Below are 27,707 nucleotides of genomic sequence, written 5' to 3' on the forward strand. Positions count from 1 at the left end.
CCTCCCACCCCTGGGAAGACCCCCTCAACCTCACTAAACCCCACCGTCACCACCCCCCCCCACCCCCATCCCCTTGCTGGGGCCTGCCTGAATGACCCTGGTATCCCCGACCCCATTCACCTGTCCTGACGTCTCCTGACATCTTTGTACTGCAGGGCCTCCTGCAATACCAGTAGTGGCCACTGCTCCCAGGGGTGCTGCTGGTACTGCAGAGCTGCTGGCCCTTCTATTGGTTGGCAGCTCAGTGGGAGCTCATCCCTTAAAGGGACTGAATCCCTAACGGTGGGCAGTTAATTGCTTTCCCGCCATGTAATTGCAATGGGGGTCCAAAGGAGGGCCAAGGTTGGGTCTCCCCCTACCTTTCAGCCCACTGTCGGGATCCCCGTCATTACAACAAAATTCAGCCCACTGTTTCATCTCATTTATTTTTAGAAATTTTAGAAACTAATATTCAGAATAGCCTTCAATTCACTTTTCACAGCTCTTTTTCTTTCCAGAGTTATACTGGGACATCACATTGGAAGATGGTGTATTCACGCAGTGGTTAGCACCGCAGCCTCACAGCTCCAGCGACCCAGGTTCAATTCTGGGTACTGCCTGTGTGGAGTTTGCAAGTTCTCCCTGTGTCTGCGTGGGTTTCCTCCGGGTGCTCCGGTTTCCTCCCACATGCCAAAGACTTGCAGGTTGATAGGTTAATTGGCCATTATAAATTGCCCCTAGTATAGGTAGGTGGTAGGGAAATATAGGGATAGGTGGGGATGTGGTAGGAATATGGAATTAGTGTAGGATTAGTATAAATGAGTGGTTGATGGTCGGCACAGACTCGGTGGGCCGAAGGGCCTGTTTCAGTGCTGTATCTCTAAGCTAAACAAATATAGAGGGTATTTCTACACCAGGATAAGGTAGGACTTGTTCCAATTTTCTTCTCCTTTCTCCTTTTCTCCTGAAGGCTGAGATTCATCCTGGAGTGGGGTTTCACAGATGCCATCAACCCTTTAATACTTCACAAATCTGGACAATGATTGTTTGTGGAAACAACAAAGCCTCAGCCTATCCTCCTGTGCACTGCACAGTGTAGGTCACTGGATAGTATTCTGGAAAGGGAACCCTAACTGATTTGCCATTCTGTGGCTCAGAAGCAAAAAAGTGAATTACAAAACCTTTATTATTACCCCAGCTGAGATCAGTGAACTCAGTACAGACTGCACACAGAACCTAGAGTCACCCTGGGCTGCACAACACGAGGCAATGCATGTGCCCATCAACCCTTGCAAAAGGCAATTACTTTTTAAGAAATAAAGAACTATGAGGAGCATTTTGGATACTTGTGAATTGGAATTATTTTAAAACTTCAGATTGATGTGTAGATTTTGTGATCGTTTTGCCACAGTGAGCACAGCAACTAAATTCATGCAAAGCTCCCGTGGTGGTACTTCTAGCACTGCATATTTGTTAAAATTAAATTTATTAAAATTGGATGGGGCATACAGTATTTTTATGGTTGGTTAAGCTATCTATCAAAAACTTTGAGTGCTCCTCTGTTGGTCGATGCTTATGTCTTGTTCAGCTACAGAGATTTGAATAAGTGTCTTTCCAATAGGCAGAACCACAATGTAATATAAAAGCTCTGCTATCATATTGGTAGATATGTTCTTATTCATGTCCAATAAAAAGAGAAGGTAATGTGCATTTCTTACCAATGGTATGATCATACGATGAAATCACAAGAGAAACCTGTGACCAAGGCAGTGGCTTACACAAGATATTATCAAATAAAAGAAAGTCTTCATTTGACAGGTCAGCAGGTTTTGAATTTTCAGCATGTGTTGGTGATGCACTGAAGCCAACAGTTCCAGGTAGATGTTTCATGATATCTTTCCGTCCTAAAACGTAATCAGAGGGAGATTCAGGCTTTTATTGCAGCTCTTACTACAATTTGATGATATCCTTATCTGGTGAAATCTGAGAAAGCCACAACATTTTACTGCAGACAAATGTCATTTCCAGTTATCACACTGAAAATAGTTATTGTATAAATCAGCCTTATTTAATGCATATGATTTTCTCATTACGTAACATGCCTGTATCTTAAATCTTACGGGGAACTAAATTGGATAGGCCCTGAAAACAGGCATGGGGAGCACAATGTGTGACTTATTGTAATGCAGGCAGCACGCCATCTTTGTGCTGCCTGCTCATTATCACGGTTTCTGCATTCAGCCGGCAATAAGTGTTCATTGGCTGGATACATCAGCAGGGGGCCTCTTTATCGTTACTTGTTAGCACTGCTTAAAACTGGCCTACACTGCTTAATGCTAGGCTGCACCTCTTTAAAGGGACATGCATTGTGACTGTTGGAGGTGCAGATATTATTTGCAATAGTGCTGGCAACAAGGAACAATGATTAATCATGGGACAGAGGGTGCACCAAGGTTTTCCGATGCACAGGAGGTCTTAGTGGAGGGGATGGAAAAGGGAGAGATATCATTTATCTGCAGGGGGCCAGGAGACCCTCCAGACACACGGTGAGAAGGCAGTGGGAGCAGATAACTGCAGAGGCCAATGCTAGGAGTTTAACCCTGAGGACCTGGAAGCAGTGCTGCAAGAAGTTTAATGGCCTCATACGACTGGTCAAGGTCAGTGAATGCATCTTCAAATGCCATATCTTACCAACTGCACCACTAGCCTCAACCACTGCTCAATTCACCACATCTCTATCACTCACCTACAAACAATCCCTCTTGATCAGGACTCATACCTAAGATTCATATACTTCACCTCATCCTCACAGAATTAACACATATTCAACCACGATAACCACATGACCAATGATCCTGCTAAGCTGCACAGTGGCGCAGTGGTTAGCACCGCAGCCTCACAGCTCCAGGGACCCGGGTTCGATTCCGGGTACTGCCTGTGTGGAGTTTGCAAGTTCTCCCTGTGTCTGCGTGGGTTTTCTCCGGGTGCTCCGGTTTCCTCCCACAAGCCAAAAGACTTGCAGGTTGATAGGTAAATTGGCCATTATAAATTGTCACCAGTATAGGTAGGTGGTAGGGAAATATAGGGACAGGTGGGGATGTTTGTTGGGAATATGGGATTAGTGTAGGATTAGTAAAAATGGGTGGTTGATGTTCGGCACAGACTCGGTGGGCCGAAGGGCCCGTTTCAGTGCTGTATCTCTAATCTAATCTAAAATGTGCAGCCTGAAAGGTATTGCTCAGGCTTTGTTCTGTATTAAATAGTGCACCTGCGCAGTCACCATAAAAAGATTTATTTCAAACTGGCTGCTCACAACAACAAAATGCTACAGTGAACATTGCCCATGACCCAAATATATTGCATGATATACACTGACACACTTCCCTCTCCCTTGCAGACAAGGTAGTGCACAATCGGAGGCAGCAGCACCTGACCAGTGTCGGAGGAAGCCCCTGCAAGTTCTAAGCCCCATCGAGAAGATGTTGGTGGCCATAATTGGAAGGGGCATTGCTGAGGCTGTAGTCAGTGGTGGGGCTGAATCCACTGAAGGTGACGGTATTCTCAAACCTAATTCTCCTTACATCCCACTTCCCCGTCAACCCACAATCTCTTCTGACTGACAAGCTGCAGATGGTGTAAGGGTGCACTTCTTACTTTCCTCAGCCTCCTTTCACCACATTCTTAGCCTCGTGCCATTTTCCTTTCAGATACCCAAGTAGTGCAACTGAGCCAGGCAGTTGAGGAAGACTAAGGAAGACAGTGATGATGAAGACACTCCATCACTTGATTCCACACTTGGAGCCACCAGCTCAGATACTGACACTGTGCATATCTTAGAGGATAGCATAAAGGTAGGATCTAGACATGGTGAGACACCTGGCACAAGTGTGCTGCAGCCAGAGCAGGGAGAAGGATAGCGCAGGTGCTGCAACACCAGCCTCTCATGCTGCTCAATTCACCACACCCTTATCACTCACCCAGCAGCAAGCACTCCCTGATAATCATGACTCACACCTAACACCCAGATACTCCACATCACAACCCGACCAGCACTGCCAGCCTCACATCCACCTCCCACTACCTCCACATATCTCCAACTATTCAGCTATGGCAGGCACATCACACAAACACAGTGCTACACAACTATATTCGGCCTTTTTTTGGCAAGACTGAGCAGAACTGGCAGGAGCCAAGGCCACTGCATCTCCTGAGCCTACAGAGGAGACAATTCGCAGCATTATGGAGTCAGGTGTGACAGAGCCCACGGCATCCGATGTCCCTGAGAACATTGAGGATGACAGTATGTGGCTGCATTCTGCCACTGCTCAACTCCCAATTCACCCTCATTCTGCTACCTGGCATGATCAGCAAGCTGCTGATGGTGTGTCCATGCACCTCTTGCTTCCCACCCATCTTTCCTTACACCAACCTTCCCCTCTTAAATCTGGCTTTTAGAACTGCCGCCTGTCCAACCACAGCAGTCCTAGGAGGAGGAAAGAGAGCAATAGCACAATACTAATGATTCATTTGCCAGCTCACCAGAGGACAAACTGTCATATGAGTACTACTGCAGAACACTCAGATAAGGACCTCAATGGGGTGACATAAAGGAGAGGGCTGAATAGGCATGTACACCGAGATGCTGGATGCATTGGAGGGGTCTGGCTTCAACTTAGCAGAGGGGATAGTGCACAGCTCGCCCTCTCCACAGCAACTGCTCCGTCTCCCTCAGGAGTTGCCATGTGTCCATACTCGGATACCAGTGGCTGTGGTAAAAATTTTGAGGTCTGTGACTGGTAATTTCAGGGATGAGAAATTTCCCATTGGCTTCTTCCAGACCAGTCTGTTTTAAAAACATCACAGCCGCGGGTTCCAATTTTTTTTTAAAAGCTCGCTGAAAACCGTGACCTTATCTGAGGTTCGGAAATGCTGTCTCTGCTCGAAGCACCTGAAAGCTGGAAATTGATGGCTGCGGTTCTTTAAAAAATTGGACCAACCACAAAGCTGCTCTACTGAGAGTTCCTGCTCTCTGCAACTGTTAGAGAGGGGAGCAGAGAGAGAGAAGGGGGCAGGAAGATAGAGGGGGGATAGGGAGAGCGAGGGGGACAGGGAGAGAGACAGAGAGAAGGGGGGGACAGGGAGAGAGAGGGGGCAGGGACAGGGAGAGAGAGGGGGTCAGAGAGAGAGAGAGAGAGGGCAAAGAGAGAAAGAGAGAGGGGGCAGAGAGAGAGCAAGGGGGGCAGAGAGAGAGAGAGAGCAGCTAGGTTATTTTAAAAAAATGGTTTAAAGTCTTGTGTTATGTAAACTCATTTTAAAATGGCAAAAGTCACTTAGGGGATGTCTCGATTTCTGCGCTCTGGCATGCATTACTTTCACCTGGGACACAAGCTCAGTGACATGGTGAAAGTTGCTGGACTTTTACTTTTATATAAATGTCACAATTCTGCTGCTATTCATTTGAAATCACATTGTTTCAGAACTTGTATTGAGGGAAAAATGGGCAAGTAAATCCAAGAAATCTCCAGAAGTCAGCACTGTAAGTTCCTCATGAATACAACAGTGCAGTTTAATGAAGCTGAGTGATATTGACAAAAACTGGATGCTGCTGACCCATATACAATAGTTAGTAAATACAATGTAATGGATAGCTTTAATAAACCTTAATCTATGATGAACTGTCTATGATTCCTCAATAAAATCTATGCTTTGTAGTTTTAAAAACTGTCAGGGAAGACATAGGAAAAATGTATTATGTTTCAATGAGCATGTTAGAAATAGTCATTAACTGATTTTTATTGCTGTGAATGGAATTAAAGGACAAGTTTTGCAAGTATGTCAAAGATCAGTAACTCCAATGTGCATCATTTACTACCCGGTCTGAAGGCAGATGACCTGAGTGGATAATGTCATTTGAAAGTTATCTGTATGATACTGTGTTAAAAATGCACTTTTGCCAACAATTAATAGATTTGGCTTGGATATAAATTAGTTAGTCTGGAGTACAATCTTACAGATAGTGACGAAACATTTTGTAACTGAGTAACACATACATTAATAACTGATAACATTTTGCAGAAAAGATTTTTGTAAATAATTATCTTGTCAGAGCTGAATCAGAATTGACAGTGATAGACTGGGCTATAGACATAAATGAATTTAAGAGATTTGCTTTATTGGACGAACTGGAGGTCACTCTTCATTTGTAAGTGTGTTTATCTGTCAAGATAAATAAACTAGTCTTGGCTACCTACCATTAATCTCTCTGTCCCTTCCTGCCCCACTGTACTTTTCTGTTTTATATGACCCTTCTGAAGTACTATCAGCTTCACCCTATAACATTCTCCTGATTTAGAGATCACTGCCCTTTTGTTGGCTGCCCTGCCTTCTGATACGTTTTACAAGCAGGTGGAAAAGTTGCACGGGGACGATCATGAGTTAAATTGTCTTGTGACAACAGCAGCATGAGAAATGGTCCGCTTTCCTTTTGCTGATTTTTCTACTGCCTCCCTCAATGACCACAATAACATTCCTCTCCTTGGTTTCGTGGTTTATTGAATGAATTTGCAGTCCTGATACAGTGTGAATCCACAGAGGTCATCCGATAAGGTCCATCTACCACCCCATGACATGATGTTGCTAGCTCTATTCTGTCAACAAAAGTAATTCGCATTGGCATTGCATACCATTTTGCTTGCGAACTAGCTAATACAGTTGTGCTGCTCTCCGCTGATGTTTGTATGCTTAGCTACTTTATTTATAGGGAGAAATGTGCCTTAAATCGGATTATGTTTTGATGCCGTTAGATTGGCTATACATTTTATATACAGATTAATTGCCCCCATGTCCATGGCTGAGTCAATAATTTTGTCAAACGTCCTTGGCGCAACATGTTGGTGCCTATCTCTGGTCTCCCTGTCGTGCTGTAGACTCAGAGACAGTGCCCTGGCTGTCCCTCTATGTGTTGTAACATTTGGGCAGAATTTTAACATGCAATAGTGGGGAGGGGGTGGTTCTGGTGCTGTTGGAAGGATCCCGCTCACTTCCGCTTTTCAACAGTGCAGAACTGGGGGACAGCCTTCCCACGTTACACTTCCATTCTTCTTAATGATGAAACCTCAGTAATCAATCTGCAATGGAGCCATTATAACACCTGCCAGGGACCCTCTAAATAAAAATCCTATCATTGATGGATAAGGATCGTCACCATGCCCACACTCCGTGATCAGCTGCAAAACCCAAAAGCGGGATGCTAATTTCGTGGCTGATTTAAAGAGCCACAGCAAGGTCTGCTCCACTCAAAATCAGGTTCCTGACTTGCTGCCAGGCCCTCTGCTGTGTGCGGGTTGATTCTGTTAAAATTCTGCCCTTTGTGTGCACAGGTCATCTACTCCTCTGGCCCCATCTGTTAGGATGTGGCAACATCCTCTGGCAAATCCAAGAATTCACCAAAACACCTCCAAAAACAATCCTGAGTACTTCCAGGCACTTGGCAATAGAAACATTTCCAAAAATTTAATTAACTGGCAATCAGGGTGATTGGTCCTTTATATAACATAGCTGCAGGACCCCTGGAAATCACTGCAGGAGTTCCTCAGGGTAGTGTCCTAGGCCCAACCATCTTCAGCTGCTTCATCAATGACCTTCCCTCCATCATAAGGTCAGAAAGTGGGGATGTTTGCTGATGATTGCACAAGGTTCAGTGCCATTCGCGACACCTCAGATTCTGAAGCAGTCTGTGTCCACAAGCAGCAAGACCTGGACAACATTCAGGCTTCAGCTGATAAGTGGTAAGTAACAATCGCATCACACAAGTGCCAGGTGTTCCAACCTCAGTGAGACCGTTAACGTTAAAATATGAACCTCCAGACCAATTTAATAATTACACAAGATTTCACATTTTGACTTTTATTATAACAACTAAACAAAAATAAATCTCTGTGAACTATGTTACGACCGACCACTCCTGTCCAAAGCCCCCAATCAAAATATACGATTCTGATTGTGGTGGGAGAAACGCACTGATAATTCAATCCTGTCCCTCCACAGATCAGCTAACATATCATTTAAAAACTTTCCAAATTAAAGAAAGGCCTACCAAAGTGTACCATCTATTAACCCCTGAATGAGGCTAACCAAACTAGGTGTCTTTAAATCAACAAATTAACTCTTTATTAGAAGAACAAAATTCTTAAACAATATGAACATTTAAAAATAGAAAAATTAGAGTCCTTGCAAATTTACAATCCGATGTTGTTCGCAGTCCTCGCAGAATGTTGTTCGAAGTCAAGTAAATTTCAACAATTAATGACTTGCAAACACTTTCAACAGAATCAATCTGACTTTAGAATTTTTTGAGGGATAAAAGGTTGTCACAGTCTAACTTCCCTTTCTTCAATTTAAATTAGCAGAGATCTCTGTCTTGGCTTGACTTTCGAGAGATAATAATTAAACAGACAAAAATCCTATTTCCTTCAGTTTAAATGGTTGAGAGCTCTTCTTCAGTGCTGACACCACAGCTATCTGTGTCTTCTGTCCTGTTAGGACAAACTGTCTCATTAAAAACTAGTTCAAACTGAATTGAAACAAATGTATCGCATCAGGCTCACTCCCAGTGGCTGTTGCCATGGTATCGAGAATACACCCTTTGAATCGCAGTCTCCAAATGGCTGTTTCTAAGGCAACGAAAATGCACCTTCCGAGAACTCTTAGGGTTGCCAGCTCTTAAATCAATACTGATCCCTTGCAAGCCTTAAAGGCAAACCGCATATTCCGAAAAAAAAACTACAGGACCATGACAACTTAATGGTACTTTGTAAGTAGCTGATAGCCCAAATTACAAAGAAAGGTATTTCCTTTACTTATTACAATACTTGGAAACCTCACACCACTCTTATAAGTTACACAGTCCTCTTTGATGGTGAAATCTTTGCAGTTAAAAGTCACAAACTCCTCCCAATTGCAAAGGGTTGCATGTCCACGACATTTTCAAAATCTATGTTCTCTTTGCTCACTTCTCCGAGCATTTTCGACCAGGACATCTGTGAATAAGGCAATTCCTGGTGATCCTGTTGGTCTTTTACTTCTCCTCAAACTTCAACTTTCAAAACAAGTTCCAGGATTTCGCTGTCTCAGGCTTCTGACAGCAGATGTTCCCTCTCTTCCTCTCGAGGCTGCCACCACTGGTTATCTTCTTTAAAACTGCTCTGAGGCTGCAACCATTGGGGTCCCTTCATACAGTCTGCCTTCCTTCAGAAAATCTGTTAAATGTCTCTGGAGTCAAAAGTCAATAGCTTATTGTCCTGTTCCAATATGAAAAGTATAAAAGTCTGGTTTCACAGTGCTACCTGGGCTTTCCAGGTGTGAACAGCTGCCTGGTACATTTGTATGTTCAGAATCACTGACACCTTGTTTATGACTGGAAAGTTTGGAAGGGTGAAGCCCATTGTTCTTCAGGTGTTACCCCTGCAGTCCCTGTATCTTCAAGAAAAAAAGTATTTGATCGGTGTTCTCTGTTGTCCTGGTAACCAAGATTTCTGTAATGTCCTTTAGCAGAATGGATGTGAGGTTATCTGACTTTATGGACTCCATCTTAAACTTTTAAAAATCACAGTTTTTAAAACCTAATTGCATTACAAAGTCCAGCATTCATGACACAGGCAACAACCATCTCCAATAAGAAAGAATCTAACCATCTCCCCTTGACATTCAACGACATTACCATCGCTGAATCAATCACCATCAACATTCTGGGGGGGGGGGGGGGGGGGAGGGGGGGGTACCACTGACCAGAAACTTAACTGGTCCAGCCACATAAATACTGTGGCAACAAGAGCAGGTCAGAGCCTGGGAATTCTGCGGCAAGAAACTCGCTTCCTGACTCCCCAAAACCTAGCTACCAACTACAAGGTACAAGTCAGGAGTGTGATGGAATACTCTCCAATTGCCTGGATGAGTGCAGCTCTAACAACATTCAAGAAGCTTGACACCATCCAGGATAAAGCAACCCACTTGATTGGCACGCCATCCACCCCTGAAACATTCACTTCCTCCACCACCACCGCACAGTGGCAGTAGTGTGTGCCATATTGTTACGGATGAGGCAGGAGGACTGCACTGTCATTTCTAGTTCCACTTCTCACAGGTCACAACATATATTCAAATGTTTACCCGGTTACTGGTACAGCCAATCATACACTATTTTTTTTTTATCCCAGAATAAAATACACCAAGCAGGTTTCTTTAGTAAACAACAAAATTATCAGTTTACTATAAAACAAGATATAACCAGTAACAAAGCAAAGCATTAACACACATTGAAATATGGAATTCCCTTTTTAAATTCCCCAATTACACTCATACACACTGGAAAATACAGAAATTCTCTCTGCAGAGGTCTGTTACATAAAAGACAAAAAAAAAGACTACTTTGGCCAATTCTTGACAAAAAAAGATATGGAAGGAAGACAGTTTTCCCTTTTTTGTTCTGGTGTCTGAGTATATGGAGATGGGTCACTGGGATCGTTTCAGAAGCATTCCTTTCTGGAGATGTCGAGAATTATTCTAGTTGGCTTTCCAGGAGAATGTGGCATCAGGGTTTTACCGCCAGCACACACTTGAATCGCAGAATTTTTCTCAGCTTCTCAGGAGCTATGCCGCACCAGGGATTTTAGCTCTCCGACACTGGAGTCTTGCAGGATGTCTTCAAAGAGGTAGAGAAGGAGGTGAGCTGGGTAGTTTCTTTTTCCTTGGCAGGTAAACACCTACTGTCTTCAAACAGTTCACACCCCAACTAAACTGAAAACAATGTCCAAAACCCAAACAGAGAGTCGACCTCCTGACCTACCCTGACATGTGGCTTCTCTGTAACCATTTTTCCCCAAGTCACCAAGGGTTCTGTTGTTTTCTGAGCCCAAATCACAGGTGGTTTTCAAACAACATCTCAAGTGTCCTTTTGGTGAACTTGGTAAAAAAACACATTCATGAAATCCTTTCAGTTTTAACACAAGTCCTCAAAAAAATTGAAGCATTTTCGTAATAATATACAAGATGGACTGCAGCATCTCGCCAAGACTCCTTCGACAGCACCTTCTAAATCCGTCACCTCTACCACCTAGCAGGATAAGGGCAGCAGATAGATGCATGGGAACACCACCACCTGCAGGTTCTCCCCCCAAGCCATGCATCGTCCTTACTTGGAACTATATCACTGTTCCTTCACTGGTGCTGGATCAAAAACCTGGAACTCCCTCCCTAACAGCACTGTGGGGCTACCTACACCAGATGGACTGCAGCTGTTCAAGATGATGGCTCACCACCACCTTAAGGACAATTAGGGATGGGCAACAAATTCTGGCCTTGCCAGCAATGCTCACATCCCACAAAACAATAAAAGATCTTGCAGCTTCACAGTTGTTTTTCTTGAGTTAATGATGCAGACGTTGCCTGATATTCATTGACAAATTTTGGGATCCAGGCATCACGCCAGCCAGTTGGGTGTGTGACATCAGAATAGTGCTGAAACAGACCCTCGCAGCACATGCACGGGACACGCACCTGCATGTGCCCTTACCCTGGCAGAATGCCACATGGGCCACACAAGAAGACACTGGTAGAGTGGCGCCAGGTATTCATAAATGGTGCTGCATCAGTCAATCATATGCCCCTTGTGTTTTATGTAGCTGCATCAGTCCCTCTTCTGAGGTCATGATGAAAGATGTGGGGCACTTTTTGCACCTATCTCCTTGTTGAGATAATTCCTTCTTGTCAAGAAAAGAAGCAAAGGTCTGGCACAATTTGGTTTCCCCTCTTAAATTCCAGCCACACCATCCTAAAATGCCCCATCCCACCCACCCAGCCTCAAATTCTGTTCTTGAGGCATCCACCCATGCCTCTCTGCTGCAGGTGCCACCAAGAACCTACCAAACTATTTATAAAAGTTGGCCCCAGGAAATTGGCTGGGGTCAATGGTATAGTCAGGGGCAGAAGTCATAGCCAGCTAAAGCTACAACAGTGTGGGGGAGTAATGTCCTGTCCTGCTTAAGAGTTCCCAAATTAATTTTGCTTAACACCCTTACAGCCAGCAGACAGGAGAAACTTTCATCCCACCAGTAAGGAGAGATGTAAACATGCAAGCAGAAATGCAAGTCCAGCATCTAATTAATTACATTACCAGTGCTGAGTTTAAACAAATTACTGCTGCCATATTATGTGATTGACAAAATACAGATATGAGTTTTGACTATGGGTTAATATGGCTTAGGTTGTGTTGACAAACTATTTTATCTGTTAATGGTGGCAGGCATCATGCTGACTTACTGAGAACAAAGAACAAAGAACAGTGCAGCACAGGAACAGGCCATTCGGCCCTCCAAGCCTGCACCGATCTTGATGCCTGTCTAAACTAAAACCTTCTGCACTTCCGGGGCCCATATCCCTCTATTCCCTTCCTATTCATATATTTGTCAAGATGTCTCTTAAACATCACTATCGTATCTGCTTCCACCACCTCCCCTGGCAGCAAGTTCCAGGCACTCAGCACCCTCTGTGTAAAAAACTTGCCTCGTACATCCCCTCTAAACTTTGCCCCTCGCACCTTAAACCTATGTCCCCTAGTAACTGACTCTTCCACCCTGGGAAAAAGCTTCTGACTATCCACTCTGTCCACGCCGCTCATAACTTTGTAAACCTCTATCATGTCGCCCCTCCACCTCCGTCGTTCCAATTAAAACAATTCGAGTTTTTCCAACCTCTCCTCATAGCTAATGCCCTCCAGACCAGGCAACATCCTGGTAAACCTCCTCTGTACCCTCTACAAAGACTCCACGTCCTTCTGGTAGTGTGGCGACCAGAATTGCACGCAATATTCTAAGTGTGGCCTAACTAAGGTTCTGTACAGCTGCAACATGACTTGCCAATTTCTATACTCTCTGCCCCGACCGATGAAGGCAAGCATGCCGTATGCCTTCTTGACTACCTTATCCACCTGCGTTGCCACTTTCAGTGACCTGTGGACCTGTACACCCAGATCTCTCTGCCTGTCAATACTCCTAAGGGTTCTGCCATTTACTGTATACTTCCCACCTGCATTAGACCTTCCGAAATGCATTACCTCACATTTGTCCGGATTAAACTCCATCTGCCATTTCTCCGCCCAAGTCTCCAACCGATCTATATCCTGCTGTTCCTCTGACAATCCTCATCACTGTCCGCAACTCCACCAACCTTTGTGTCGTCCGCAAACTTACTAATCAGACCAGCTACATTTTCCTCCAAATCATTTATATATACAACAAACAGCAAAGGTCCCAGCACTGATCCCTGCGGAACACCACTAGTCACATCCCTCCATTCAGAAAAACACCCATCCACTGATACCCTCTGTCTTCTATGACCAAGCTAGTTCTGTATCCATCTTGCCAGCTCACCTCTGATCCCGTGTGACTTCACCTTTTGTACCAGTCTGAACTAATTCTTGGGATGTTGGTGTCACGAGCAAAGTTATTATCCGAAGTTGCCTTGGGAATGTGGTGATGGTTGTTCTTGCTCTGCTGCAGACCATGTAGTGAATGCACTCAGACAGTGCTGTTAGGTAAGGAGATCTAACGATTTGGCCCAGCAGTGATGAAGGAACAATGATATGTCTCGAGGTTAGGATGCTGTGTAACTTGGAGGGAACCTGGAGATGGTGGGATTCCCTTCCACCTGCTGTCCTTGATCTTTAAATAGCCCTAGTGGGGACTTCTGTCTGTTGCTGAACGCATGTTCAGTTGTGCATGTTTAAGAGAGGTTGTCAGCTGAAATGGTGAGGTCAAAAATAGCATTGTGTCAAATCAGCATTACACGTTGGTAGATTTCTGCCTGAGATAGAAGGTGTGATAGAACCTTAGTTAGGCCACACTTGGAATATGGTGTACAATTCTGGTCGCCACACTACCAGAAGGATGTGGAGGCTTTGGAGAGGGTACAGAAGAGGTTTACCAGGATGTTGCCTGATCTGGAGGGTATTAGCTATGAGGAGAGGTTGGATAAACTCGGATTGTTTTCACTGGAATGACAGAGGTGGAGGGGCGACATGATAGAGGTTTACAAAGTTATGAGCGGCATGGACAGAGTGGATAGTCAGAAGCTTTTTCCCAGGGTGGAAGAGTCAGTTACTTGGGGACATAGGTTTAAGCTGCGAGGGGCAAAGTTTAGAGGGGATGTGCGAGGCAAGTCTTTTACACAGAAGGTGCTGTGTGCCTGGAACTTGCTGCCAGGGGAGGTGGTGGAAGCAGGTACGATAGCGATGGTTAAGAGGCATCTTGACAAATACATGAACAGGATGCGAATAGAGGGATACGGACCCCTGAAGTGCAGAAGGTTTTAGTTTAGACAGACATCATGATCGGCACAGGCTTGGAGGGCCGAATGGCCTGTTCCTGTGCTGTACTGCGGGGTGGGTTCAAGTCCCATTCTATGATGAGCACAATAACTTCCGATAACAGTCGTTAAACTGAAGGCCTATCTGCCTTCTCAGGAGGACATAAAAGATCCCATGGTACTGTTTCAAAAAAGAGCAGGGGAGTTATCCCCAGTGTCCTGGCCAATATTCATCCCTCAATCGACATCACAAAAACAGATTACATGGTCATTATCTCATTGCTGTTTGAAGGAGCTTGCTGTGCATGATTGGCTGCCGTGTTTCCTACATTACAACCGTGACTAGACTTTAAAAGTACTTTATTGGCTATAAAGCGCTGTTGGACATCCGATGGTCATGAAAGGCGCTCTACAAATGCAAGTCTTTCTTTTCTTTTCTGATGTCACAATCTCCCGACTCTGCATACCTCTGATGCATGCACCTAATGCCTGCACTAATGCCCTCACCCAGATACCATTCAGCACGCACCATGCGAACACTATCTTGGTATCAAAACGGTACCTGCAGTACCGAAACAACTGCTGCTCTGCAGCCCAATTTTGTAGACATTGAATCACTGAATCTTACAACACAGGAAGAGGCCGTTTGGCCTAACATGCCTGTATCAGCTCTTTGAAAGAGCTATCCAAATAAGGCACACCCCAGCTTATTCCCCATAACCTCCTTTGATCTGTTGGCAAAGTAATTAAGGAGTGTTGAAGTTAAGAAGCCAATTATGAGGTATTTTAGTCCTGAATCCTGAATTTCTAAGACATGAAACATGTTTCCTCACCTGCCAGTTACTTGGCAGGGACACCGAGATGAGTGCAGAGCAGGAACATCTTCTTCAAGCTGGGAAGGCTTTGATCAGTTACACTGAAGAGCTATGGCCATTGAGAGACTGATGTTCAAAACACTTATTCTCGCAGAGAGTGTTTTCACTGCTTGGCAGTGTCATGAAAACATGCTATGTCGAACAATTATTTTTTTAATCCAGCAGCTGGAAACCTGACTATTAAACTGGTGGAGCCAAATCACCAAAACCTTGCAAGCTTCAAACTCTGCCTGCTACTCATGACCACTGAGGCATATCCCCTGCTGCAGACTGTAGTGTTCAGTGGTTTAATTGATCTGTGTTTGATTGTGTTCGTCTGTTCACCGATTAACATTCACTGTGCTTAATGACTTAAGCCTCAGGGTGGAGCTAGAGAGTTTTGAGAAGGTTCTGGAAAGAACAGAACCACCTCCCCGCCCCCCCACCCCCCCTTAAAGGAAATCATCTGCATTGTGTCACGGACTTGCATCCTTCTTCTCCTTGGATTAAAAACAGTGTGAGCCTTTAAGACTCTGTAAAAACAGTGTATCTTTAAGGGAAAGTTCTGGAATTCCTAAGGCACAGTGTGTCAGCAGCTGCAATTTGTTACCTAGGCAATAGCAGGAGAGAGAGAGGTCACATGGTGTAATGTTTCCATTTGGCTGTGTGTAAAACTGGCATAAACCGGCTGAAACCAGTCTCACCAGCGAAGCACACAAAGAGAAAGGAGCTGGTTATTCTCTCTCAGCAGAAATTCTACAAGGAGCTACAGGCCAAGATAATTCCCTAAAGAAAAAAGAAAAGCCTTTTTTTAAGAAACCATTTGTACTGCTGAATGGACTATTAATGCCGATTGCAGCTGAAGAGTTGAATGCCTATTAAGAATTGACTACAGCACGTGAAGACTTTGAATGGCCTTTGACTAATTCCACATTAGAATACCTCATCCATCAGGAACGTAACACACAAAAACGTACTTATTTTATTTATTCTTAAGAGACAGCTAATTTTAAAGACACCACTTTAAAAACTGGTTTATTACTGTTAATTTTGAATGTGTGTGTGTGAATGAGGGAGTTAGAGTAAAATAAGAAGTTATAAGGTGTCTAGACATAGGTTTATCTTAATAGTGTTTAAGATTTAGTTTTAATAAATCGTTAATTTGTTGTCTAACGATACCTGGTTTGGTCTGTTTTATTCTGAGGGTTGCTAGCGTGTTTAATTTGGCTGTTTTCTGATTGGGTGTGAAATAGAGAAACATAGAAAATAGGAGTAGGTCATTCGGCCCTCTGAGTCTGCACCGCCATTCAATACGATCATGGCTGATCATCCAAACTCAGTTCCTGCTTTCTCCCCGTATCCCTTGATCCCTTTAGCCCTAAGAACTTTATCTAACTCTTTCTTGAATATATTTAATGATGTGAAAGCTTAATAATATGCTGCGACCTGTGGAGTGATGGGACTGAATTGACAGTCTGTTGCTCCCGTCACAGTCATAACAATTGCTGCCTCCAAGAGAACCACCTAAACAGCCAACCACATCTTCAAACCAGAAGCCTCAGGACCACCAAAGTAAAGTTGCATAACCAATGAATTCAGCCTGAAGCCAGCCAAGTCACCAACCTCCACAGACTGTATACCCCTTTTATTTCTATGGATTCTAGTTCGACTAATCTATCCTGCCTCACTCTGTAACCTACTTGTGTGTGCATGTGTATGAAAGTTGGAGCGTGTTTTATTATTTTACTTAGATTGGTTGAAGTACAATAAAGCTAATCTCTTTCATTGTTAAACTCGAGAAAACTTGTGTTACGGTCAAGTGAGGAGGGGTCGAAGGGCTTCCCTCTTGTCCCTCTCCTTGTTTTTCCACAACAGGTTTAATTCCTTCCTAAAGTGGATGTACTGGGCAATTCAGTAGGTGTGTTGTTAATTACTTGCTATGGTCATAACAAGAATCAATTGGACAGGTTTCCTTGAGCTTAACAAAGAAAGAGGTTAATTTTATTTGTACCTAAATCGAACTAATGAAAATAATAAACTATGCGCCAACTTTCATTCACACACACTCACACACAATAGAGGTTTACACACACGCAAATAGGTTACAGAGAGGGGAAAGATAGATTGGTTGAGTTAGAATCCATGGAAAACGGGGTATACAGTCAGTGGCATTCGGTGATTTGGCTGGCTTGTAGCTTTTAGTTTGAAGAGGTAGATGACTGGTTTGGTGGGTCTCTTGGAGACAGTGTCACAAAGCTGCTTCCATTATTAATATTTCTTGAGGACTCGTGTTTAAAAGATTATGAAAATTGGTTCATTTGAAGGACTGAGGAGATGCCTGGATTTGTTTTTGTTTTAAACATTACTGGAAGGACACTTTGTATTTTTTTTATAACACTTGCTGGAAGAGACAATGACATGCTAAATAAACATAAGGACCCTTGCTGGCTATTGAAGTTGTTTAGAGAGAAATCACATGTCTACGTTTATGGTTGTGAGGGTGGATTGCTGAAAATGTGGTTCAGTGCACCATGGAGAGTAGTCAAAAAGATTGGTAAAGTAAATTATTTGACTGACACCCCAGATCTCCGGAAAAAGAATCGGCTGTGTCACATCAATATGTTGAAACAACATCACCACTGAGAGGAGGATAAGCAAGCACAGGTATGTCAGGTAGCAAGGATAGGGAAGGACAAAAGAAATAGTAGGATGAGGCAGAAGGAGGCCTAGGCAATTTCCAAATTGAACCTCTTACTCTCCGGTTAGCTAACACTGAATTGTTAGGGAGATTAGACACTATGCTTTCCCATTTAGATGCAGAACAACGAGGAGACCTAACAAGGCTACTGACAGAATTTAAAGGAGTCTATAGGAACAAACCAGGATGTACAACCTTAGCCATATATGTGATGGATGTAGCAGCATCCTTATTGCTTAGGTCCAGAGAAACAGGTCCTGATGAAAGCAGAAATCCAATACATGTTGGAAAACCACCTAATTGAACCCAGTCAAAGTAGCTGGAGTTCCCTAGTTGTGTTTATGCCTAAATCTGATGGTTCAACTCAATTTTGCATAGACTACAGAAAGGTTAATGCAGTAACAAAGGCAGATTCCTACCCAATTCCTCGCTGGCAGTGCCACATTTCTTAGCAAAATAGATTTGTTAAAGGGATACTGTCAGGTTCCTTTAACACCCCGAGTTAAAGAAATATTGGCCTTTGTCATACCTTCTTTTCCAATGCCGAGTGATGTCATTCAGGGTAAAAAAATGCCTCAGCAACTTTGCAGACACTAATGAACCAAGTGGTAGCCGGTGTTCCTAACTGTGTGGTTTACCTTGATGATGTGTTGGTGTACAGTGACACTTGGAAGGATCACTTAGAACAACTAGAAGCTCTTTAGAAAATCACAGTCAGCTGATTTGATGATAAACTTTGCCAAAAGTGAATTTGCAAAAGCGCGGGTAACCTACCTCGGGCATAGAGTAGGGCAAGGACAAGTGTTGCCAAGTACAGTAAAGGTACAAGCATTGGTGGTGTTCCCTGCCCCTAGACTAATGAGAAATCAAGAGGTTTTTGGGGATGTGTGGTTTCTACTGCAAGTTTGTACCAAATTTCAGCACTATAGCTGCTCCACAGATGGATTTTCTATAAAAGAAAGCCAAGGTAATGTGGTCAGGAAAGTTATGAGTTTTGAGAGACTGAAGGCATTTTGATCAATGAACCAGTGTTGGCTGCCCCAAATTTCATTAAGCCCTTCAAGGTAGCAATTAATGCAAGTGACCTGGAAATAGGTGCAGTCCTATTACAAGATGATGAATTGGGCATTGAAAGGCCAGTGAGATACTTTTCCAAAAAGCTAAATCGATACCAAAGAGATATTCTACAGTGGAAAAAGAAATCCTGGGCTTACTACTAACTCTTAAACATTTTGAAGTATATGTTCACCGTGGCTATAGGGAGACACTAGTATATACTGATCGTTACGCCCTAGCCCTTGTGGAAAAATTCAAAAACCAAATGCCAGACTATTTCGATGGAGTTTATTATTGCAGTCCTTTCACTTAAAGATTATCCACATTGCGATGAAAAACAACGTAATTGCTGATGCTTTGTCTAAAATTTAACTTTGCTCTGAGTTATTTGAGTACAAAGATGGTACAGGGCATAACTGTATTAGTTACAGGTGAAGAGTGAATGAGAATGAGTGTGTAAATGTGTTTTTTTTTAGATTTTGCTTTTTGTCCACACTTTATAACGAAACACATTTTAAAATAGCATTTCGTTCCTCCAAGGGTGGAGGTGTCATAAAGGTGCTTCCATTATTAATTTATTTTGAGGGTTTGTGTTTAAAAGATTGTGAAAATTGGTTCATTTGAAAGACTGAGGAGATGCCTGGATTATTTTTTTTAAGAAGGTTACTGGAAGGACACTTCGGATTTTTTTTTTTTAAAACACTTACTGGAAGAGACAATGAAGTAATAAATAAACATAAGGAGCCTTGCTGGCTATTGGAGTTATTTACAGTGAAGTCACATGTCTAGGTTTATGTTTGCCAGGAGGTTCTGGCTTTCTGATTTGGGCAGAGACTGTTGGAATGCTCAGTTGGCATGTATCCTGCTAAGAGAGAAGCCACCCAACGCATCCTTTTCCACCTGCTTTGGAAAATCTTCTGAGAATCCAGTGTGAAAGCTGAAACCACTGATGCAGTAATTCTCCCGAAAATATGCTGCGACCTGTGGAGTGACGGGACTGACTATTCCTCGACATCACCTGAACAGAACTGCTCCAGAAAGATCCCAGTGACAGCTGTCTACATCTACCCGGACGCCAGACCAGAGGCCATCTGGAACATTCCATATCTTATCCTTCTTCTTCAAGAATTGACAATAACTTGGCCAAAGTATTTTTTTAAAATAAAAGCAAAATACTGCAGATGCTGCAAATCTGTAATAAAAACAGAAAGTGCTGGAAATACTCAGCAGGATTCTGATGAAAGGTCACTGACATGAAACATTAAATCTGCTTTGTCTTTCAACACACCATTAACATATTGTTTGCCTTTGCTCCATGACCTTTAGGTCAACTATGTGGCCTTGTTCAATCTACACCTTCTCCTTTGTTATCTCTTGCCCCACCCCCATCTCACTTGCTTATAACCTGTGACATTTCTAATATTTGTCAGTTCCGAAGAAGGGTCACTGACCCGAAACGTTAACTCTGCTTCTCTTTCCACAGATGCTGCCAGACCTGCTGAGTATTTCCAGCACGTTCTGATTTTTATTTTTAAAGTTGATCTCTGCAGTCAGTTTTTTTTCATTTTACTTTATTTTTTCATTTATCCAGTGTGTGTGTATGCACGTGTGTGTTTGGTTATTTTAGAAGGGTATTTATACTTTCATATTTCAAACTGTATAAGCTTTGCATCTTTATTGAATAAGTCTTGTTTTATAACAAAAAAACAATTTTGTTGCTTATTAAAGAAACCTGGTTGGCGGATTTTTATTCTGAAACTAATATAAAGTATTTAATTGACCGTATCAGTAACTGGGTAAAACATTTAAATATATGTTGTGACCAGTGGAGTAGTGGAAGTAGAGAAAACAGTGCATTCCTCCAACCTCGGTCCTAACAACAGCAATGCAGATGATTTCCTCCAACGGGGCTTCTGATTGTAGCCGGAGTATGCAAAGGTGGTCAGTCAACAAGCAGAATTCGAAGCTTGTAAGCTGAAATGGAGAGCGAGAGAGAGAGAGAGGGATCCCCACTTGGGTCTGCATGTGTCAGAGTCCAGAAGCTTCTCCTTGCTGCTGTAGAGAAACACAAGCTTAAAACCACAGATGGGGAGGGGCTTGTCACAAGACCATCACCCAGTGATTCAAAAATGGTAGCAGTGTTTCTCTTAAAGGACAGGTAGTTCCCGTAAACTTCTTGGGTCTTGTTTCTTGCTGGGATGAACAGCCATTTCATCTCCACCTCACAGGCCTTGCAATGTAGGATACAGTGTTGCAAATAATTTTTTTCATCTGTTCTTTTTAAAATTCCTTCAAAAATATAAATTTAGATCTCCAGTCAGTAAAATAAAGAAAATTATCATTCAACAATGCAAATTGGCATGACACTTGTCTGATTGGCTCTTTTTATGATCCTGACGTGTAAACAGTTAAACATTCACTGAATTGGCACATATATCCACTTAAAAAATTAACCTGTTGTGGTTAAACAAGGAGAGGGAAAAGAGGTAAGCCTTTCGATCCCTCCTCACCTGATCGTAACAACAGGTGTTTGTCAACTGTTTGGACGTCACTTCATCTGTCTCACACTGCACTGACCTTCAGCTGCACTTCCCTGCTGCTAGCCTTCAACATGGCATGGAAGCAACTTATGCAGCTCTATTTTCCATCTGTGCTGAGGGGCAAAAGCAGTGAACACACCACTGCCAACTGCTCCAGCAGCAGCAGCTGTCTTCTCCTCAGCCACATGCCCCTCCACAGGCAGAGGAAATGGACACTGAGATCCAGATGGAAGGAGGCAAAACTCCCAACACAGGCTCTATAGGCAGAGGATCTGCTCTCTCGACAGGTCTGAGCACCACTGACTCAGGAGGCTCAGGCTCTCATGGCAGGTAGCTGCTGACATCTGCAGCCTCCTGGAATAAGACTTCCTTCCCAGTGGACCAGGTGGGCAAGCAGTGCCAGTGGCTGACATGGTGCCTGTCAGTGGAGAGCATGCTGCCACACTCCCGCTCCCCACTTGGGTCTCTGGTTCTCACCAAGTTATGTACTCTCTCTCCTGCAAGCGGAGAGGTGTGAGTGCTCGTAATGGCTTGTGTGCAGAAGTGGAAAGGACACCATTTGTGGACAGTGAACTGTGCTAGAGGGCAATAGGCTGAGAGTAGGCTGTTCAGATGGCGATGTGAGATGCCTGCAGGGAAAGGAATGAGTGAAGCTGCAAGGTGTGTTGACCTGAGGCATGCTATGCAGGAGAATGCTGGATAAGGCAGGGTGTGGGGTTTGGAACCTGAATGTGTAATGCCACTCACCTGTTCCACCCTCCTGAGGTCCAGGATCCTGTAGGTGCTCTGCCTCCAGGTCGGAGGGACCACACTTCTGCTGCTAATTTCCTCAACCACTTCTATCCACCTTGTTTGATTGGAGAGATTATCCTCTTCCTCTCCTTGGTAAAGCTCACCTGATTGCATCTCCTCAGATCTCTCAGCAGGATCTCCAGGTAAGTGTGAGAGACCGGTGGAGGGTTGAGCAGGGGGTGGGGGCAGCCTTCCCAGATCTCTTCTCCATTCCTGTGGATGCTGCAGTCTAAAATATCCAAGTTTCGGTGAGTTTTTCTGACATATGCTATGATCCCTTTAATTGGAAATCCTTCCTTTGACAGAATGGACACGTCATGCCACTCTCCCTCCCTAACTGGTTGGGAACCCGGAGGCAGGATGTCAGTTGGTTTGCTCTGGTAAAGAGGAACTGTCAGGCGTACAGTTCAGAGAATTGCATTTCAAACCCGAAAATGGTCCCGCCATTCCGGCAAAAACTAAAGTGGTAAGATTCCGTGTATTAACTCTCTGTTTCTCTCTCTACTGATGCTGCTGACCTGATGAGTATTTCCAGCATTTTATGTTTTCAATTCAGATTTCCAGCAATTGCAGTATTTTTCTTTTGTATGGAAGAGTGCTGATTCATCAGCTGAGGGAGGGTGATAAGTGGTAAACAACAGGAGTTTGCCTTGCCCATGTTTGACCTGAAGCGTTGAAACTTCTGGAGTCAATGTTGCGGACTCCCAGAACCACTCCCACCCTGCTATACACTACTGTGCGCCCACCTCTGTTGGGTCTCTCCGACTGGTGAGAAAGGACACACTCAGGAATGATGATGGAGAGTCTGGGATGTTGGTTGGTAGGTATTATTCTGTGAACATGACTATCTAAGGCTGTTACTTGACTGACCTGTGTGACAGCTCTCCCAAATTTGGCACACGTCCCCAGATGTTAGTGAGGAAGACTTTTCAGAGCCAAATAGACTGGGTGTGCGCTCATTGTGTCCGACCACGATGTCTAGGTTGAAGCTGAGTGGTTTGTTGATTTTTATTCTCTGTATCCTTTTCTGTGGCAGTTTGATACAACTGAGTGGCTTGCCAGGCCATTTCACAGGGCAGTTAAGAGTCATACAAACGTACGAATTAGGAATAGGAGTAGGCCACTCCGCCCCTCGAGCCTGCTCTGCCATTCAAAAAGATCATGGCTGATCTGATTGTAACATCAACTCCACATTGATGTAGGTCTGGAGTCACATATAAGCCAGACTGGTTGAGGAAAGTAGATTTCATTCCCTAAAGGACATTAGTGAACCAGCTGGGTTTTCATCATAATCAACAGCTTTGTGGTCACTTTTACTGATAATTGATTTTTACTCCAATTTTATTAATTTTTTAAAACTGAATTATTGGTACACCGCATATTGTACTTCACTCAACAAAATGCACTACAGATTTAGACCAATATTAAAAGAGAATCACAGAATTATGGAATAGTACAATGCAGAAGGAGGCATTTTGGCCCATCAAGTCTGCACTCGCTCTTTCAAAGAGTAATCCTAGTTAGTGCCACTCCCCTGTTCTTCTCCCAAATCCCTGCAGTTTTTTCTTCTTCATCCAATTCCCTTTGAAAGCTACTATTGAATCAGTATCCACCACCCGATCCGGCAGTACATTCCAAATCCTAACCACTCATTGCGTAAAGAAGTTTTTCCTCATGTTGTCTCAGGTACTTTTGCCAATCACCTTAAATCTGTACCTTCTGTTTATAGACCCGTCAGACACTGGAGACAGTTTCTCTTTATTTCCTACATCTAAACCCTTCATAATTTTAAACACCTCTATCAAATCTCTGCTTAGCCTTCTCTGCTCTAAACAGAGGAGCCCTAGCTTCTCCAGTCCATTCACATAAGTATAACCCCTCAACCCTGGAACCATTCTATTAAATCTTTTCTGTAACCTCTCCAAAGCATTCACGAACTTCCCAAAGTGTCCAGAATTGGACACAATATTCCAGCTGAGACCGATTCCAATCTGTAAACATATGTTCTTTCACTCTTTGTTTGTATCCTCACATTCTGCTTTTAATATGTACTACCATTATTTAATACTAATCAAACTAATTGAACAGTTAAAAATACTCATATTTTACTATTGTAACATAATTTGCACTTACTTTGCTGTGTATAAGCCAGGAGTAATGCCAGGAGTTTCCTACTATGCTTGAGGGCACAACTATCATATTTACTGTAGGCTAGTGTCTCCCTGAAGTTCCTCAGCGTATCCATCACATCCACTGGAACGGACACCAAAGCATTTGTTCTCATGTCACCTAACGGTGCAGTTACAGGTTTAGAATCTCAACATAAGTTTATGTTAAACCAAGCTTCAAAGAATAAAGTTTAATTCATTGCATAGGCAGTATAGCATATCTAAGTTAACAGACAGTATGTTAATGGAATATTTATGCGAAGTCACCTTTCATCAAGACAGTTGAATTCCTCATTCAAACCAAAAGTGGAAAAATAATAACATTGACTGGGTTGTTGCTTTATGGGTACATTTTCTTTGGCATATATAAGTGCAACTGACCTATTAGCAGCTGTCCATTTTTGTTTTATTAATTCATGGGATGTGGGTGTCGCTGGCTAGGCCAGGATTTATTGCCCATCCCTAATTGCTCTTGGTGGCGAGCTGCCTTCTTGAACCGCTGCAGTCCATGTTGGGTAGGGACACCCACAGTGCTGTTAGGAAGGGAGTTGCCGCTGTCATTTCCGGTGCCTAGGGCGATGGCAGGTGGTCCGTCTGGTTTCATTCTTTATTGACTTTGTAGTGGTTAGATAGAGTGGCTTGCTAGGCCATTTCAGAGGGCATTTAAGAGTCAACCACATTGCTGTGGGTCTGGAATCACATGTAGGCCAGACCAGGTAAGGATGGCAGATTTCCTTCCCTAAAGGACATTAGTGAGCCAGATGGGTTTTTACAACAATCAACAATGGTTTCATGGCCATCATTAGACTAGGTTTTAATTCCAGATTTATTAATTGAATTCAAAGTCCACCTTCTGCTGTGGTGGGATTCAAACCCATGTACCCAGAGCAATACCCTGGGTCTCTGGGTTACTAGTCCAGTGACAATACCCCTATGCCATCACCTCCGCTATTTTAAGAAAAATCGGTAACAGGAATCAATCTGATACTGCACTTGTTGTAACAAGTGCAAAATGGTTCAGTTTGTTTAGCTGGAAGGGCTTTATTCTTTGCGCCTAGTACATCATACACATACCGCTGGGAGCATGTTCCTGTATTTAATTATTCTGAACCTTCACATACGACAAGAGTCACAACTGGGAGGCAAGCTGGATTTGCCAGCTCAACATCACTCCAGCTGCATGTGGAGGGTGAAAAAGTAGGACTATTCAACAAGTTAAGGCATCCTCAATTCATTAAGTCTGAAGTATCCTGACACTCCACTGGAATTGAACATTTCTGTATGCCCAAAAGGCCTGATTTTAGCGGTGTACAGCGTGTGCAGGGGATTGAGTAGTGTATTTACTATTAAAACAAATATCCTCCCCAAAGTGTGCTCTAATGATCAGCTCAAACCACCAATGGTTGTAAGAGGCAAGTATTTGTAGCTGTGATGAGCTTTACTCATAGGAGACAGCAAACTTAGCAGTACGATTAACCTTAAGTTAGAGCCACAGTTACTTTAAAACACATTTGGTAAAAGAAAAATGAATTAAGGGATATAGTTATGCTGTATACTGGGCTAGCCAAAGAGACCAAAATGATTGTTTTCAATTCTTCTACAGAGTTCAATTCAGGAGATTTGCTATACTATGACAGAGTCATAGGGAATGGAAAGCCCCTGGTAATGATGGTCATGATGGTAAGACAATACTTGTTAAATATGGCGATCAAACTATTAAGGTTCATTCCTTACAATTAATTGGAATTAATTATAAAATCTTGGGCTCTGAGCAGTTGATAGAGGTAAACAAGGCACTCTGTACCTCCAATAAACACCTTTTTAAATGAGGAATGAACAGAATGTGGTAGATCATGGGCTAGATAGGGGTCATTTGTGTGACCATGACACATGACAGAACTATCACACCCACAGCACAATTGCCCACAGAGGGTACACATGTGACATATGTTCCAGAGGGAACTTCTGAACGAAGAGATGCAACATTTATGGGACATGCAGGAAAAGCTACAGGTAAGTATAGATTTTGGTTGAAGTCAAGTTTGGTTGATGGCCAAGAAGTGAGGGGCATGGACCGGCAGAATGGGGCAAAAGAGTGGAGAGTAGGAAAGTGCAGTGCAAGTAGTGATGGTGAGTCCGGAAGTAACTCTTGCGTCAGAAAATGATCATGAACTGCAGAAACAACCTCTGAAAACGCAAGAGAGAGATCTTGCTGTAGGAGTCCCAACAGACATTAAATTGGAAGTAGAGATGGTAGCCTGATTAGATTAGACAATGGAATAAAGGCCATAGAACAGTGACATAACAGAACTAGAAGCAGAAGTCGAAAAGACAGAAGAAAGGAAAAGGAGGGGCAGTGGTGCTGAGAGTAAAGGATGACATAAGGACACTATTGAGAAAGTATCTTGCCTTAGAAGATTAGGAAGTAAAATCAGAATCAGAGGAGATTTGCAATAACAATGGTCAGAAAATACTGGTTGGAGTAGTTCATAGCCTCCTCTAACTGTAATTATACCATTGGATGAAGCATTAAGCAAGAAATAATTGGAGTTGGAAAAGAGGCAATGGAATAATCAGGGGGTACTTTAATCTTCATAGAGACTGGACAAATCAAATTGGCAAAGGTAGTCTGGAAGATGAGATTGTAGAATATTTTTGTGACAATTTCCTGCAGCAATATGTTGCGGAACCCACTAGGGATGACGCTATTTTAGATCCAACATTGTGCAATTAGGCAGGCTTAATTAGTAATCTCATAGTAAAAAATCCTCTGGGAAAAAGCAATCATTACAATTGAATTACATATTAAGCTTGAAAGCAACGTACTCCAGATATGAGGGGAAAGCTGGCTAGGGTAAATTGGGTCAATAGACTCAAAGGTATGGCAGTAAATAAAGAGTGGAAAATATTTACCAAAACAATTCAAAATGTTTGACAAAAATACATTCCATTAAAATAACAAAACTTTAGCAAGAAAGATCCATCCATGGCTGGCAAGGGAAGTTAAGGATAGTATTGGATTTAAATGAAGAGGCTTATAATGTTGCGAAGAATAGTAATAAGCCTGAGGATTGGGAGTGTTTTAGAAACCAGCAAAGGGTGACCAAAAAGTTGATAAAAATGGAAAAAAAATAGAATGCGAGTGCAGGAGTCATGAATATAAAAAGGGATTGTGTGCTTTTATAAATATATAAAAAGGAGGAGAGTAGCTAAAGTAAGCATTGGTCCTTAGAGGCAGAGACAGGAGAGATCATCATGGGGA

General features: G+C 43.1%; 1 protein-coding gene across 7 annotated transcripts in view; it reads right to left on the bottom strand.

Annotated features, from left to right (window-relative positions):
- The window catches only part of LOC137384622 (cilia- and flagella-associated protein 54-like), a 712,374-nt gene that overhangs the window by 320,508 nt on the left and 364,159 nt on the right, over positions 1 to 27,707 (bottom strand). For all 7 annotated transcript variants that reach the window (XM_068058759.1, XM_068058758.1, XM_068058757.1 and 4 more), the window contains 2 exons: positions 24,411 to 24,566; positions 1,698 to 1,883 (listed from right to left, as the gene is read on the bottom strand). In XM_068058759.1, the coding sequence (XP_067914860.1) occupies positions 1,698 to 1,883; positions 24,411 to 24,566 (342 nt within the window). The remainder of the gene's footprint in view (positions 1 to 1,697; positions 1,884 to 24,410; positions 24,567 to 27,707) is intronic.

Source organism: Heterodontus francisci, chromosome 27, assembly GCF_036365525.1.
Source record: "Heterodontus francisci isolate sHetFra1 chromosome 27, sHetFra1.hap1, whole genome shotgun sequence".
NCBI classification, from domain to species: domain Eukaryota; kingdom Metazoa; phylum Chordata; class Chondrichthyes; order Heterodontiformes; family Heterodontidae; genus Heterodontus; species Heterodontus francisci.